Raw genomic sequence first — 15,019 nt, 5'->3', positions numbered from 1 at the left:
GGAGATTAAGGATTTCCAAAAGTTAGTACATGTAGCCTCCATTATTGAGCATGAGCAGCGCAATTTGTGGGTCATGCTCACGAATCTAAGGAATAGGGCTTTTTCTGGTGAGGGAAGCAGCCCAAGTGCCCCTCAGAAGTTTGTGTCACTGACAGGTGGACGATTGCCAACTACTCCCAAAGTACGCATGGGAGGAAGGATGCCAATTTGCAGTAGTTTCCATACAGCTCACTAGGGGGACTATTGACAGGTCCGAATCTCATGTTATCTTTACAAACAGACGGGACATTATGCCACGGATTGCCCTTAGGCGCCATTAAGTCAAAGTTGGTCTTTAAGTCAAAGTTAGGATATTGCATTTCTATGTGAGTAAACTATTTGACTCAGGAGCTTTCTAGTCATTTGTGTCTACTACATTCATTGGGATGATTGTTCTTCGGGCAAAACCAATGTGTCAAGGAGTCTCAGTAATGCTACCCAATGGAGGATTAGTGTTTTACACCAAGGTAGTTAAAGAGTGCCCTTTGGAGATAGATGGGATCCCTTTGGAAGCAGATCTGATAATGTTCTATATATTGGGGTTCGATGTCATTTTAGGAATGGACTGGTTGTTTAGACACTTTGCCAGCATAGATTGTCAGATGAGGACAGTAACATTCCACGTATTTGGAATGGAAGATAGGATCTTTCGCAAAAGCAAGTTGAGATCGATACTGGAAGTAACTACCTCGTTACAGGCCAAGAAGAATTTGGCAAATGAGGTTAAGGCCTACTTAAAGTGCTTAGTGCTTAAAGAGAAGGAACCTAAAGAAATCGAGAACATATCGATGGTAACAGAATTCTTGGAGATCTTTAGAGAACTGCTAAGGTTATCCCCATTTTAGGGAATTGATTTTTAAGTTGAGACTAAACCAAGAGCAATTTTGGTACACAAGGCGCATTATAGGATTGCCCCAACAGAGTTAAATAAATTGAAAAGTCAACGACAAGAATTATTGACGAAAGGATTTATTAGGCCTGGTATCTCACCTTGGGTGTACCGATACTATTACTGAAAAAGAAATATAGAACCCTTAGGATGTGCATCGACTATTGAGAACTAAATAAGGTGACCATAAAAAATAGATACCCGTTGTTGATGATAGATGACTTATTTGACCAGATACAAGGAGTTGCATCTTTTTCTAAGATTGATCTTAAGTCAAGATATCGCCAATTGAGAAGTAAGGAAGGCAACATACCAAAGGCAGCCCCTTTCGGACTAGGTATGGTCATTATGAGTTTACAGTGATGCCTTTCGGATTAGCTAATGTCCACTAACTTTTATGGACATCATGAATAGAATGTTTCAACCGTTTTTTTGGACTTGTTCATGGTAAAGATTGTGAGGTGTACACCGACCACAAGAGTCTAAAACATCTCTTTGCCCAAAAAAGTCATTTTCCGCATTGCACAACACGAGGGTGTTAGACAAGCTGTCTTATTTTGTGTTGTACAATAAGATCGTGATGGTGTCAGGTGAATCTCGTGATGGTGTCAAACGAATCGTCAGGCAGAAGGAATGTCGTAGGAGACAGACTGTGCACAACGTAGAAAGGACATCTAGAAAAATTTTGGCTAATTCGAAATCGGTGAAAATGGGTGGAAGAGAATTCCCTTTGATACATGTGGCTAGAATTTACAGGATAACTATTGGGTGCATATATATGTTACTGGCAAGGAAAAAGAAATTGGCAAGAAAAGAGTGAGCTTGGGCAGAATCATGAGGGGATCACGTGATTGAGTGTGAATAAAGGATAAGGCTACATAAAACGCACCGTACGAGCCAAAAGATAAAACCTAGAAAGACATTGCACCTGACATGGACACTGAATTGATCGTATCCCATTAAAATCAAAATCTACAAAGATAAGTTCAAGTGAGATATCTGCATCGAGCGAACATTATCAACGACAGAATCATGCTTGGAAAGGTAACCTACCATTTGAGTGCCATGAAGCGTGCACTCAAGTGGGTCATGCCATAGTAGAACACCTCAACCTTTATAAGTAGCCTACCAAGTATGTTCTAGAGTTGATTCATTCATTATTTATTAGGGTAAGTCCATTTTTCCCTAACCTAGCAATCAGAGACTCCTCCACAGGATCCAAGGCTTGTTTATAGTTGCAGGTTGTTGAGTGCGACATAGGCTCTGCTGGAAATTGAATCAACAATAATGATGTGAAAAGACTTTGTAAGCTCATTTGTATGTCCATCAAGGACAGTGCTCCAATTTCATCTCCTCGTTTTCAATGATCATGTTTTGGAGACTTGTGCATGCTTTCACATTGCCTTTGAGCTCATCGGTTTTGAACATTCAAAGTATCCCTTGATTTTAATAATAATTCTATAAATATAGAACATGACCCCCTCAAAAAGTTTATAATCCTCGCATACTTTCCAAAATTTTTTAGAATTTGAATATAACTAGAAATGACTCTCCAATTTTTTTCCTATAGTCCTAAAATTGTGTATAATTTCTATATATTATCTATTTTCAAGGATATGGCCTCGCCACAATTAAATTAAAACTAAATTTAGGAGAAATAATAAAATTACTAATATGGATCTCAAAGTTTTTTGTTATACAATATTAGTTTTTTTTTTATATGGAATCTAAAGTGAAAATATAATAAAAATTATTTAAGGCTGAAGATTTATCTAAGAAATAGTTGAGAGGTTTTATCATCTAGACTTTATTGAGCAAGAAAAAATTTATTTAAGGTCTCAATTATAGCATTGTATGCTTAATGTAGAAATCTAGAGAGAGAGAGAGAGAGAGAGAGAGAGAGAGAGGGTCCCAAGAGTGTAGCTAGAGAAGTTCCAAGAGTGTATATCCGATTCCTTCATGTTTGTAGAGGTTTCTTCTTTTCTAAACGTCTTCTTCCTTGTTTGAAGTTATCACTAGAAAAGTACATTTTATTTTATATGCTTTAGATTTAAATCGGAATATTAATTTTTATTTGCATAAATTCTTATTAATTCTAAAAGTAAATTTTAAAAGTCAATATTAACATAACCACCATGTTTAAAAAAATATTTCAAGGTCAATATGATGATTTTCCAAATCATTATTTAAGGTTTTAAGTTTCTTTAGAATCATGGCAAATGCATCTCCTTGATGTTATATTCTAATCTCAAACAACCGTAATTGTTTTGGCCATGTGCCCCTTCTTTGACAAGCTATTTAGTTTGAGATTATCATACATGATCAACAAAACACCACCACAAGTTTACCAGTCACTTATTTTCTTATACTATGGTATGTCCACTACTTCGATCTCCAAGAACTATCATTCTCACCATCTACCTGTGAAATTACCACTTGTCTCAAAAATTTAAACAGATGAAAGATATAGATTTAATTATTTGTATTATATTCTTAACATTTTCCCTTACTTGTAGACTAAACTCCCCCTTAATGGTTGGCTCAATACGTGAAATATTAAAATGAGGTAGAATGTAGATCAGTCAAGGTTCAAATTCAGGACATATGCTTTAATACCATGAAAAATCACCACTTGTTCCAAAAGTTTATAATGATGGGAAGAGGTAAATTTAATTATTTGTATTATATTCTCTCCATCTACCATATGCTATTACAATTGATGCATCCTTGTTTTTGTTTTTTAGCCTCTGATATAATTGTGCTTCAAAACAAATAGGAAAATGCTATACACCACACCACCATCTTATTTTCATCTCACTATATAAGATGTAGCATATGTATCACAATTAGATAAATGATCATTTAATGGTGATAAATTCAATGGTGATAAATGTGCCATATCATGTATAGTAGAATGAAAATAAGATGGTGGTGTGGTGTATAGCATTATTTAATCAAATATAGTATCTAACCCTAATATTCATAGGTTCCAACTGAAAGGTGCGATTCTTGAGGGAGGAATTCCATTCGATAGGGTTCATGGCATAAATGCTTTCGAATATACTGGTTTGGACCCCAATTTTAATCAGGTTTTTAACAAAGCTATGCTCAACCATACTGCAATGGTTATTAAGAAGATCCTCGAATGCTACAAGGGCTTCGAGACACTCAAGCAATTGGTCGATGTTGGCGGTGGTCTAGGAGTTTCTCTCAACTTTATTACTTCCAAGTATCCCCATATTAAGGGCACTAATTTCGACTTGCCTCATGTTGTACAGCATGCCCCACCATATCCGAGTATGAATTTTGATCATTATAATTCTCCACCTTTCCAATTTTGTTTCATTTTAATCCCATCCATTTAATTAATCATGTCTTACCCCTCAACACTGCATGATACTTCAAATAAACTGGTTGCATGTATCATAACTCGCTTAGTAAACCAATTACTTTGAATTAATTGACTCGAAAGTGACATGTTTAATATAAATGGGTTGATTAATTCAAACGATTGACTTGATTCGATTAACACTGTACTTTCATGTGATCTTACAACTATTATCATTTACACAGACTCATCACAGAATGAGTAAATATTCAAGACAACAATTAAGAATATACCCTAAATTTTGAGTGCATTTCTAAATTAAATTTGCCGATTTTTTTAAACAGAGAACCACAAAGTAAAAGGGTTTTTAAAATTTCAAGGTTTAAATTCGCAATATATAATTTTAATTTATACAGATTATGTTGGTCAATTGTTTGTTTAAGGGTTGACTTATAATTGACTCATTTATTAACCGTGTCTTATCAAATTGACCCATATTGATCCAAAGTTGAATACAAGAAACCATAACCTTTAAAGTTTAGCTCATGTAAGATTCACATGGCTTAATTCTATCAAATATTTCTAGCCTTAGATATCACCATATAATATAGGTTGTGAGAAACACCATGGTTTGTAAAATCAAGAGCTGTGTAGATAAAAAGCGTGTAACTCTTGTTGCAGGTGTGGAACATGTAGGAGGGGATATGTTCAAAAGCGTTCCTAAAGCAGACGCAATATTTATGAAGGTGAGTTTCATATTCTGCTGGGATTGTGTCATGTATGACATGTGACTAGTATGAGGTGACGATTTTGTCTAGTTTGAGTACTGAGGAGGTATTCTCATAATACATCACTACTATTAATATTATTATTTTTCACATACTTTTCACTATTATTCATTACTATTTAATATTTTGTCATTTTTTTTAATTACTTTTTCACTACCATTCACAGAAAACCCGAGAATATCTCATTGCCCAAACGCAATCTTAATTCCCTTAGTCATCCAAATACATTCCGAATTTATTGTCATTCATATATAGTCGCACCAGTTTGAAGTGTCACTTTTTAAATGACTTCTATATTATATAAGTATTTGATTTATAAAACTTAAAATATATCACATGATGATTAGTGAATTTGGCCAAGAATTATAAAATATATGATGAAGAGCAGCATTTCTTATTCAAGATATGTGATGCCATATATAATTTTGGATAATATTGTAGTGGATACTTCACGATTGGAGTGACGAACACTGCGTGAAGCTTCTGAAAAACTGCTATGCAGGAATTCCAAACGATGGGAGTGTAATAGTTGTGGAGGCAGTTCTTCCCAAGATGCCCGAGGTTATCACTTCTATGAGATTCACCTCACAACTTGGTGTGCTTATGCTGACTCAAATCCCAGGAGGAAAGGAAAGGACCGAAGAAGAATTCATGGCCTTGGCAACCAAAGCTGTTTTCAAAGGCATCAGATATGAATGCTTTGTTTTTGGTTTCTGGCTCATGGAGTTTTTTAAATAGTCGATTTCTTTCTTGTAATATTCGGAAATGCATCCCTCATCAACACTGAAATAAAACGCCAGTATAAAGGTAAGTTCCCGTGATAGTTTTCCTAAATCGTAACAAAAGAGTCGACTAAGTCTCCGTTTGAATGTTGAGCTGAGTTGAATTTTTTTATGAATAGTAATAAGTTGAGATGGTAGAGTGAGTTTTATGGGGTCCACCTAAGATGAGTTTAGATGTGTTTGGATATTAAGATAAGTTTAGATGTATTTATAAGAAGTTAAAAAAGTTGTGGGTTTCGTATGTAAATTCCAAACAGGACCTAAATCCTCACGTTCAAACATAACAATTTTATGACTGAACTACAATACACTATTTTTTTTTTAAAAAAAAGTATTGGTATCAGCCACTATTTGGGATCATTCAAAACACACCATAGTAAAATGACCAAAAACACCCCACAACAAAACTCACTTCCCTCTCGTTTCAAATTTCATTTTTACTTCCTCCCCCCACCACCCGTGTCGCCCAAGGCCTCCCCCCCTCGCCCAAGGCCTTGTCGAGGTGGTGGCAACTGTCAAGGTGGCAACAACTATCGAGGTGCCGTCGATTGACGAGATGGCGACAATCAGTAGTCCGGTGGTGCAAATTTGGCAATGAGGGAGAGAGGACCCGTGAGGGAGAGGGCATGTGAGGGAGAGAGACGTACCGCGACGCGCGGGGTGCTCATGGGCGGCGACACGCGGTTGTAGGTGGTGGAATGTGAGCCACGATGTGGGTGCGTGGGGTTGGGCTATGGGCGTGAGTGTGGAGGAGCTACGGGCCTCGAGCTGGGGGAGGAGGACGGGCTCGGTGGTGGTGGTAGGTGGCTGCGTTGGGAAGCCGAATCGATAGTAGCGACAGTGGATCTGGGCTGCGACGGGGACACAGGTGAGGAGAGAGAAACGGGTTTTAAAAAGAAAAAAAAAAGTGGCACGTAACGTGTGCTACGGATCAGCCGTGAACAGTGGCTGATCCATATCACAGCTTTTTTTTTTTTTTTTTTTTTTTTTTTTTATGCTTTTAAGTGTAAAGTCCAATTCATGCTCGAACATGGTCCAAGGGGATTGCCGGCCCATTCAACCCCAAGGCCATTGGTGCAATATTGTTGTTACATAATAAAAAGGAAAGGAAATGCACATACAAAACGAATGTAGCGTTCTTAAAGTAAATAAAGTTATGCAAGACATTTTATAATTTAATAAATCAAATTAAATAAATAAATAATGACTGGAACTAAATTGACTCCTCCATTTAAACCTGATTCGCCTGCTCGTACTCATCATCATTCTTATTTAGGTGGTTTAAAAACATGATATAAAACTAAAATAAGTTGAAGACTCGATAAGAAACTCATCACAATATAAACATAAGTGCGAACAGTGAGTTTGTATTCTCTACGTGCGAAGCCGTAACCCTTGTGTGAACAGTGAGTTGAGAGAAACCCTAACCCTACTTCCTGCCGCCACCCCCACCCACCATCGATCTGTGAGGGAGCCGCAGTCACAGATGAGGCCGACGTGCTCTGACGTCCTCGCTGAGGGTCGTTGACATCAGTTCCTCGTCGGCGAACTCTTTCTGTGTGTTTCTTTGACGGCGTCGGCCACTGAGCACTTTGATTCCGTCACATATTTGATCGATTGACCCAGACGACTCTGTTGTGGGTCTCTGACGTCGGTCCTTCTCCGGCGACTGGGATTTTGTTGCTACTCTTCCGTTACCTCCTCCTGCAAACTGTGATTTGAGCCTTTCCACTAGCCACCAATATAGACTGCTTCCTCTGGCGACTTTTGGTTTTCTCCAATAACTTAGGGATTTTTGGCAAAAAATCCGTTAACTCAGGTCCTCCTTCAGATCTTTTTTTTTTTTTTTTAAAAAAAAAAAGGATGAAGCGGGAACAATAGGAAGCAGTGGGAACAGATTTGCAGTGGGTTTGACAACGACGACGAAGCACGATGATGTTTCGTCCCCATTGGAAGGAGAGAGGCGGTTGAAAGTTGAATAAAAACTTTCATTTTTATGAAAGAGGGAGGTAATGTTTTTCGCATTTCGGAACGTAGCAGAAGGATAGCTAAGTTCATGTATCTAGGGGGGACGACAGCTTCGTGGGTGGCTAAGGGGATTGAGGATTGTTTAGAACTTAACTGCCATGAAGGTTTCTTCAGAGAGTTAAGGATGGGTAATGGAGGTTTAGCATTCAACATCATGTTAATGCAAGGGGTAGTTTTCTCCAACTCTCTGAATTCCGAAATGGAAGAAAGAAATGTTTGTTGGTGATTCCGGAGGGCACAAATGGCATTGGATGGAAAGGATTTCTACAATTCATTCTAAGTGTCACTGAATCCAAAGCCACTACTAGAAGTGGGGAGTTTGTTGATGGAAAAACAGTGGGAAGGCCTTCCTCAATCAAAGGTGCTTCGTACGCAATGGTGTTGAGGTCACTAGCGGGTAGTCAGGCCGAGATCAGCTCAACGATAGAAAGAAAGGGCAATGCACTTGTAGGAGACAAAAGATCTCAAGTGACATTGGGTGAGTTGGAGGGAGTCTTGTGGGATGTCAAATCCCAATTGAAGGGAGTTATGGATTATGTAAGAGATCTAATGATTAAAGTGGATAAGGGGCTGGACCTAGTTGTGGGTACAAGTGTGCTACCAAGTGTGCCAGAAAGTGTGCAAGCAAAGGGTGTGTCGGCGATAGGGTCATTGGACGTTGGCATCTTTGTTCATGCCAATGTCACTATGCCTTCTGAGGGAGCTGTAGGGTCTCAGGCACCAATTGCAGATGAAGTTGGTCCTTTTGTCCAGGGTTCATTTGTAGTTGAAGATGGGGGTCCCTCTAAGGTCTCGAGTATTTTGGAAGATACAGTCGAGCCTCTTTTTGAAAATGAAAATGGGGCAACAAAAGGTAGTGCTTCCCCTCTTGAGGAAGCAGCACGGCAAGGATCGTCGAGGGGTGGAGCTTATACATACAATGTTGATGGAGGGGAGAAATTTGCGATGGTAACAGATGGAGGGGACAACAACCATATAGATGTTGAGCAACCATTGGGCGGGAATGATTTGTCATTGGTGCCTCGTGTGGGGGAAGGTTCAGAATTGGCGTTGGTGCCTCGTGTGGGGGAAGGTTTAGAGTCGGGAGCGCAGTCGAGTACTGCGGCTGGGGATAATGTCGTTCCCCCTGGTTTCTCTTCCTCCAATGAACGATATAGCAGCATCAACATCCAATTGGATTCTGAATAAAGATAATGGGTTTCTACAAACCCTCGGACTTTCATATGGAGAACAAGGAGAATATGAAGACCAATTTAAAACACTACTCACTGCAATCAAGGTGAGCCACGCGCTTGAAACCAAATCTAAGTTTAAGAAAAGCAGGGAGTTGAAGAATCTTTCATGGGCAATCAACTACAATACTAAGGGAGGTAGCTCAAGTCGAGGGAAGGGTAAAAGGAGGGCTTTGTGATGTTCGGGTTGAGGATTAGTTTTAAGGAATCTAAGGGATGGGGTCAGGGAGGTGTAGTGATAGTTTTCTAATTCAAGTTTGGTGTATTTTGGGTAGGTTTTCATGGGCTTTTGGGTGATTATGAGCTTTCTTGTATGGGCTAGGTGTTTTTCTTGTATACGTCCAGCGTACTTGGTTACTCCTATTGATATATATACATACATAATATTATTACTTATAAAAAAAACAATATAAATATAATAAATGTAAGGATTTTCATAAAAGTTTTCATGTTGAGAACTAAATTTATAACATTTCATACTGATACTCATGCTATGTATGACTTCTCTTGATTTATTTGAATTAATTGATTGATTTAACTGGCCAACACACTTAATCCTATATACAAGCTTGTGTACCGACCCCACATCCCGCAACCGTAAGGGGAGCCCATAACGCCCTAATCCTGAAAGTCTGGAGAGTTAGCTCTTAATACCTAATATCAACTTCAATAACACAACTACAAAATCTAGAAAACTCCTTAAAATATTAATTCATTTACTCAACCCAAATATCTATGTTCCTTCATAGGGACAATAAATAAATTCTCAATAACATAAATTAAAAACTCTCCAAAGACTCGAAAATATTCTTAACTCATCAATTCAAAATAACTGAAAATAAATCGATTTACTAGCTATGATTCTCAAATAAGCACTTGTACCCTTAGACACTTATTCCACTACGATCATCACACATTACTAAAACTTCCTACTCTTGTTCTCTAGCTAAACCATCAAAATTATCTGAAAAATATTTGGAGATAGGGGTGAGTTATCAACAACTCAGTAAACACAAAACATATATTAGTGTGTAAACATAAGCATTTATCCGAATTCAGAATGCTTAACAAAATATTTTCTTTCAGAATGCAGAATCAGAATACTTATTTTCAGAATGCAAAATCATAACATATTACCAAAAAATTTAAGACTGAAACTTCTAGAAAATATTCTTATGCAAAAATTTCCTTTGGCAGAGCATAACTGAACATATTCATCTTATCTTATCATATCAGAATAGAGACCATATATAACCCCCGTGGTAGGGTTGTGCAAACCCCGGTAGCTAACCAAGCAGAAACGGAATGCGAATCTTCCCCTTATTCATTCTCGGAGCCCCGAGTGTGCACATAAGAAAGACCACGCAGAAAACTACTTTGTTTCCAAAGTGGGTGCACCAAAAACAGAAAAGTTGATACCAACCCGAACAGAGGCCACAGTTTTACACTCGTGGTAAGGTCAGAACGGAACAAAAACATAAATAAAATGTTATGCCAGGGGTTTTCAGAAATTACATCATATCATATTAGACTACAAAACATCTTCATAACAGAACAGAATCAAATCACAAAAATATAATTTATGCACAAAATTACATACTCTTTCTCCCTTCGCACAATTCAGAAAATAAAATGTCAAAAATAAGTTTATGTCTGTACCAGTCATGCTAGAAAAATACTTTATTCTTAAACAGAATCTCATGAGTAATGCAGAACAAATAACTGAGGTAGTTCAAATTTCTTTTCATAACGAAATATGCATACTTCTCAAAAATCAACCCCATCCCATTTTATTTTTATGCAAAGTCTAGCATAGAAACCCCACTTACCTCGACTTCTTAGCTTTTCAGAATTTTCCTCAAAAAGTCGAGTCAACTATAAATCGTCACCTATAAATAATCATATAATTCCGTAAATTTCCATTCAATCACAAATTTAAACCATTTAAGCCTAAACTTCTAAAATATCCATTTTAATTCTTCAATACCTAACAATTCTCATAACCTTAAAATATCCCTTAAATCTAAAATATCCACATTCTCTAAATTTCCTTGATATCAATCAACACTTAAGATAAGTATTAGTAAAAATTTTGTTAAATAATAAAAAAAAAACTTTAATCATATTTGAAATGTTCAAAATAAAATTACACACTTACTATAAAAATAATTTGCTACTAATAGAACAATTTAAAAAAAAATCCTATTTATTCTATGTACAATTTCTTATACTTCTCACAAAGACCACGTAAAAATAGATTTAATATAAGCATAATTCCAACTGAAACCATCCAATAATAAGGGCAATATTATAATTTCATATCAAAATAATATGTAAACCTAAATTAACGTAACCTCTTAAGAACTAGTTTTCATGTGTTTACGTGGTGCAACAGTCAGTGAGACAGAGGCGTGAGATACTCACCGAGAATGGAGGAGCTGCATGTGGTGCGGCGAAGAAGATGGCTGTCCCAGTGACGGAACACTGAGAGAGAGATGAGTAAGAGAAAAAGAGAGAACCTGAGAGATAGGGAGCGAAAGAGACAATGACTTACGGTGAGCAATCGGGGTAATGGATGGCAGCTTCCGTTGCTGGGGGCGTTGGGCTTTGCTTTGAGGAGCATGAATGGGGACTCGAGCGGTTGAGATGCGGAGGAAGCGGGGCTGAAGGCGTTGACGTGGGCTACTTTGCTTTTGGTATAGAAAAACAGAGGATTTTTACTTGGTAAAAGCTGTGGGTTGCCGTTTCCCGTGGCTGTGGAATGCTGTTCTGGTGGTTGGTCTGGGCGAATGTTTACAAGGGGCTGCATTGGTGTAGAGGCAGTATGGACGACGGAGGGCTGGGCTGCTGGAACTTCATGTGGGGTGGCTGCGGCGTCGGTTTTAAATAAGCAGAAGGAGGGTGATGGGCCTGGAGTGGTGCCTCTGTGCTTGACGGAACTTGGCAGCGTAACCCACACTCTATGCTTCGGTGGTTGCCTCTCCATGGTGGTGAGGATGGGCTGGAGGGTGGTGTGTTGTTTTCAGGGAGGAGTTGCTGGCTACGATTTCGTGTGGCAGGACAGGCACATGAGGTTTCTTCGTGCAGGAAGTATGTGTGTCTATATAGGTGATTGAAACAAAACAAAAACAAAACCCTAAAGTTGAGAATAGAGGCGTACGCGCATGGGAGTGCAATCGGGAGTGGCGGTGAAAAAAATCATAAACTCAGTTGGTTTTAATGGTTTAAAAGACACAAGTGTGGGCTTGGGTCTTGGTCTTTTTCTTGAGCCAATGATCACGACTCAATTTCTAAAAATAATTCAACTAGTCCAAAAATATATAAAAAATGGGGCTTGACTGGGTCCAGGTGTTACAGAGCCGCTGAGTAGTATTCTGGCATACTACAATTGACCACGCTTTGGTTTGTGGCTTGCACATCAATCCTGAGTCTGCATTGGTACCATGCATCTAAATGACCATATTTTTTTGATGTTTTCTTCTTCATCAATTTTTTTTTTTTTTTAATGGGAAATAGACTTCATTCATTCATGAAAGTGAAATTACAGTTGTGAGCTGATAGATACAGGGAAAATCCCAGATTACAAGTCAACTACTTACGATTGGGGCTCCACTAGTATACAAATTTTTTTGTGACTCGTATGGTCTTAACTTCTATAACTTTCTACAGACAAGTCGTTTGAGAGACCATATGATTAAGTGAAATAATTGTAGTACGTAAGTATTTAAGTTAAGACTTTTGACCAGAAAATCACAACAAATGCTCACTTACACATCAATTTTTACGTAAAGAGACAATCCGAAGTCAAAAGGCAAAGAAAGGGGGAAATATGGTCATTTCGCATTCAGGATTCCCACTACACCTTCGCACTACACTTAGGATATTCTCAGATTTTCTATTGCTTGAAACCTAACACTCTCTCTCTCTGCATTGTGCCTACAGATTCTACACTCTAGGAACCACATGGAATTGGAGAGGATTCAGTTGAGGGCACGACAAAGGATGAAAGGGATGAGAATAAAAGGCAAAGAAAGGGGAGTCAGAATGGTCGTGGTTTTTGGGTACGAAAGAAAAAAGAGAAAAAGGGGCTTAGGGTTTATTCCGTTCTTGAGTTTTTTTTTTAGAAATGTTTTTCATTTTTGTTTTGGTTGAACTTGGGAATCCTGAGATGAATGGGGAGTAATCTCTGAATCCTAAGTCAAGGGAAACCATCAAGCAGTGTTTATTTTTAAGGGTTCATGTTCCCAAATTGTGGCGATTTGTTTCCTTTCATTAAGTTGTTATCATTTCCAAATCAAGTACAGGATTGGAGTTCTTTTCATATTTTTTTGATCTTTCGTTGATTGAAAGCACGTTGGATACTTAAAAGGTGAAAATTCCATTTCTCTGCATGTGTTAATCGAAACTGGAATGATAGAAATTTATTGAGAATATCCTTATTATTTCTCTTGCTGTGCATACATTTTTATCCATTATCCAAATGTTTACCCTAGACTGGATTAACATTTGTAGAAGGTAATGGGATTGTGAAATTCTTCAGATTATTCACTGTGGGAGGGTTCCCCGAGACTTAGGTTTATTTTCTTTAGATAATCAAAGTTCTTTTCTCATCCACATTAATCTACTTGAGTCCGTTGATACAAGTTTTATTTTAGTTTCTTTAGTAATTGGATTTGATAGAAGAGTAGGCCAATCTTACTTCACTCCTATTAAATCTTTGGGCCACTGGGAAGAGAACAACTCTATTAAAGAACTGCCCCATGGTCAAACACAGTGTCTAAGAGGGTATTCTTTGATAGATACATTTTCTAATTCTTTTCTTTTCAGTCTTGAAGCATAAGTTGTCTTAATCCCTGTGAAATCGACCTTGGGACCTTCACTACACATCAACACAACACCTCTTGCACTTGGGAGGTAATAAAATTGGAGAACCAAGTTTTTGGCTCCGTTGCCGGGGATTAATGACAATTTACAGGACTAACACAACAAAAAAGAAAAAAGGGGAAGTCTAAGTGTGAACCTCTTCACACTCTGGTGATATCTAACCCTACCTTTTCTTTAACATTTGCTTGTTCTATGTTTTGATTGTTTTGTGTTAATTTTGAGTGTTAATTGCACACTAAACTTGGAGTTGTTTAAAGGTTTTTGGTTGGGTTGTGTATGATTGCTTGGAGTAGAGACTATTCCACTAGATTAGTCAGAACAGAATTTGTGACACACTCTGATTGTGAGTCACTTTCATTCAAGTCATCCTCTAAGAGTCTTAGTGCCATGGCTGAAGAAGAACAAGAAGAGAGGATAGTGGGAAATGATAACAGGACTCTTAAAGATTATTTGCAACCTGCTAGGACTAGCTCACCCTCATGCATTATACAACCTCTTAATGCGAATAATTTTAGTTTTAAACCTGGCATGATACCCCTTATACCTCATTTCAAGGGTATGGAGTGTGAGAACCCATATTTGCACATCAAAGAATTTGAGGAAGTTTGTTCAACTTTTATAGATCGAACTTGTACTGAAGAAGTAATCAGACTCAAGCTATTTCCCTTTTCATTAAAAGACAAAGCCAAAACCTGGCTAAATTCCTTAAGGCCTAGATCCATAGGAACATGGCAAGAGATGCAGACTGAGTTTTTTAAAAAATTCTTTCCTATGCACAGAACCAATGCACTGAAGAGGCAAATTATGAATTTTGCCCAAAAAGGCATTGAAACCTTTTATCAATGTTGGGAGAGGTTCAAGGACTTACTCAATGCTTGTCCTCATCATGGGTATGAAAATTGGAGGATAATAAGGTTTTTTTATGAGGGTTTACAACCTAAGATGAGACAATTCATAGAGACTATGTGCAATGGAGAATTTTTTAATAAACAACCTGAAGAGGCTTTCGAGTACTTTGATTACCTGTCAGAAAATGCCCAGTCATGGGA

The 15,019-nt window shown here is 37.9% G+C and overlaps 2 protein-coding genes and 1 non-coding gene across 3 annotated transcripts; 2 read left to right on the top strand and 1 right to left on the bottom strand.

The window, feature by feature from the left end:
- Positions 1-3,882: 3,882 nt before the first annotated feature.
- On the top strand, positions 3,883-5,867 carry LOC121266928 (flavone 3'-O-methyltransferase 1-like; the record flags this gene model as incomplete). Its single annotated transcript, XM_041170819.1, has 3 exons — positions 3,883-4,225; positions 4,938-5,002; positions 5,486-5,867. Coding segments are annotated over 3 exons (705 nt in total), but the record flags the coding sequence as incomplete, so codon positions are not given.
- A 2,292-nt stretch (positions 5,868-8,159) lies between these two features.
- LOC121266838 lies at positions 8,160-9,042 on the top strand. The gene is made up of 2 exons (XM_041170709.1): positions 8,160-8,346; positions 8,377-9,042. The coding sequence occupies exons 1-2, from the start codon at positions 8,230-8,232 to the stop codon at positions 9,040-9,042; spliced, it is 783 nt and encodes a 260-aa protein (XP_041026643.1). The 5' UTR covers positions 8,160-8,229.
- Positions 9,043-14,755: 5,713 nt separating this feature from the next.
- Positions 14,756-14,863, bottom strand: LOC121243902. The gene has a single exon (XR_005936325.1). It is a non-coding gene; the product is annotated as a small nucleolar RNA R71 (small nucleolar RNA).
- Positions 14,864-15,019: the final 156 nt, after the last annotated feature.

Source organism: Juglans microcarpa x Juglans regia, chromosome 1D, assembly GCF_004785595.1.
Source record: "Juglans microcarpa x Juglans regia isolate MS1-56 chromosome 1D, Jm3101_v1.0, whole genome shotgun sequence".
Classification (NCBI taxonomy): domain Eukaryota; kingdom Viridiplantae; phylum Streptophyta; class Magnoliopsida; order Fagales; family Juglandaceae; genus Juglans; species Juglans microcarpa x Juglans regia.
This window is presented reverse-complemented; position numbering and strand designations above follow the sequence as displayed.

Coding starts and splice junctions, on each gene's coding strand:
- LOC121266838 (XM_041170709.1), top strand. CDS start 8,230: ATGGTGTTGAGGTCACTAGCGGGTAGTCAGGCCGAGATCAGCTCAACG. Junction 8,347..8,376: donor CATTGGGTGAGTTGGAGGGA/GTCTTGTGGGAT, acceptor TCCCAATTGAAG/GGAGTTATGGATTATGTAAG.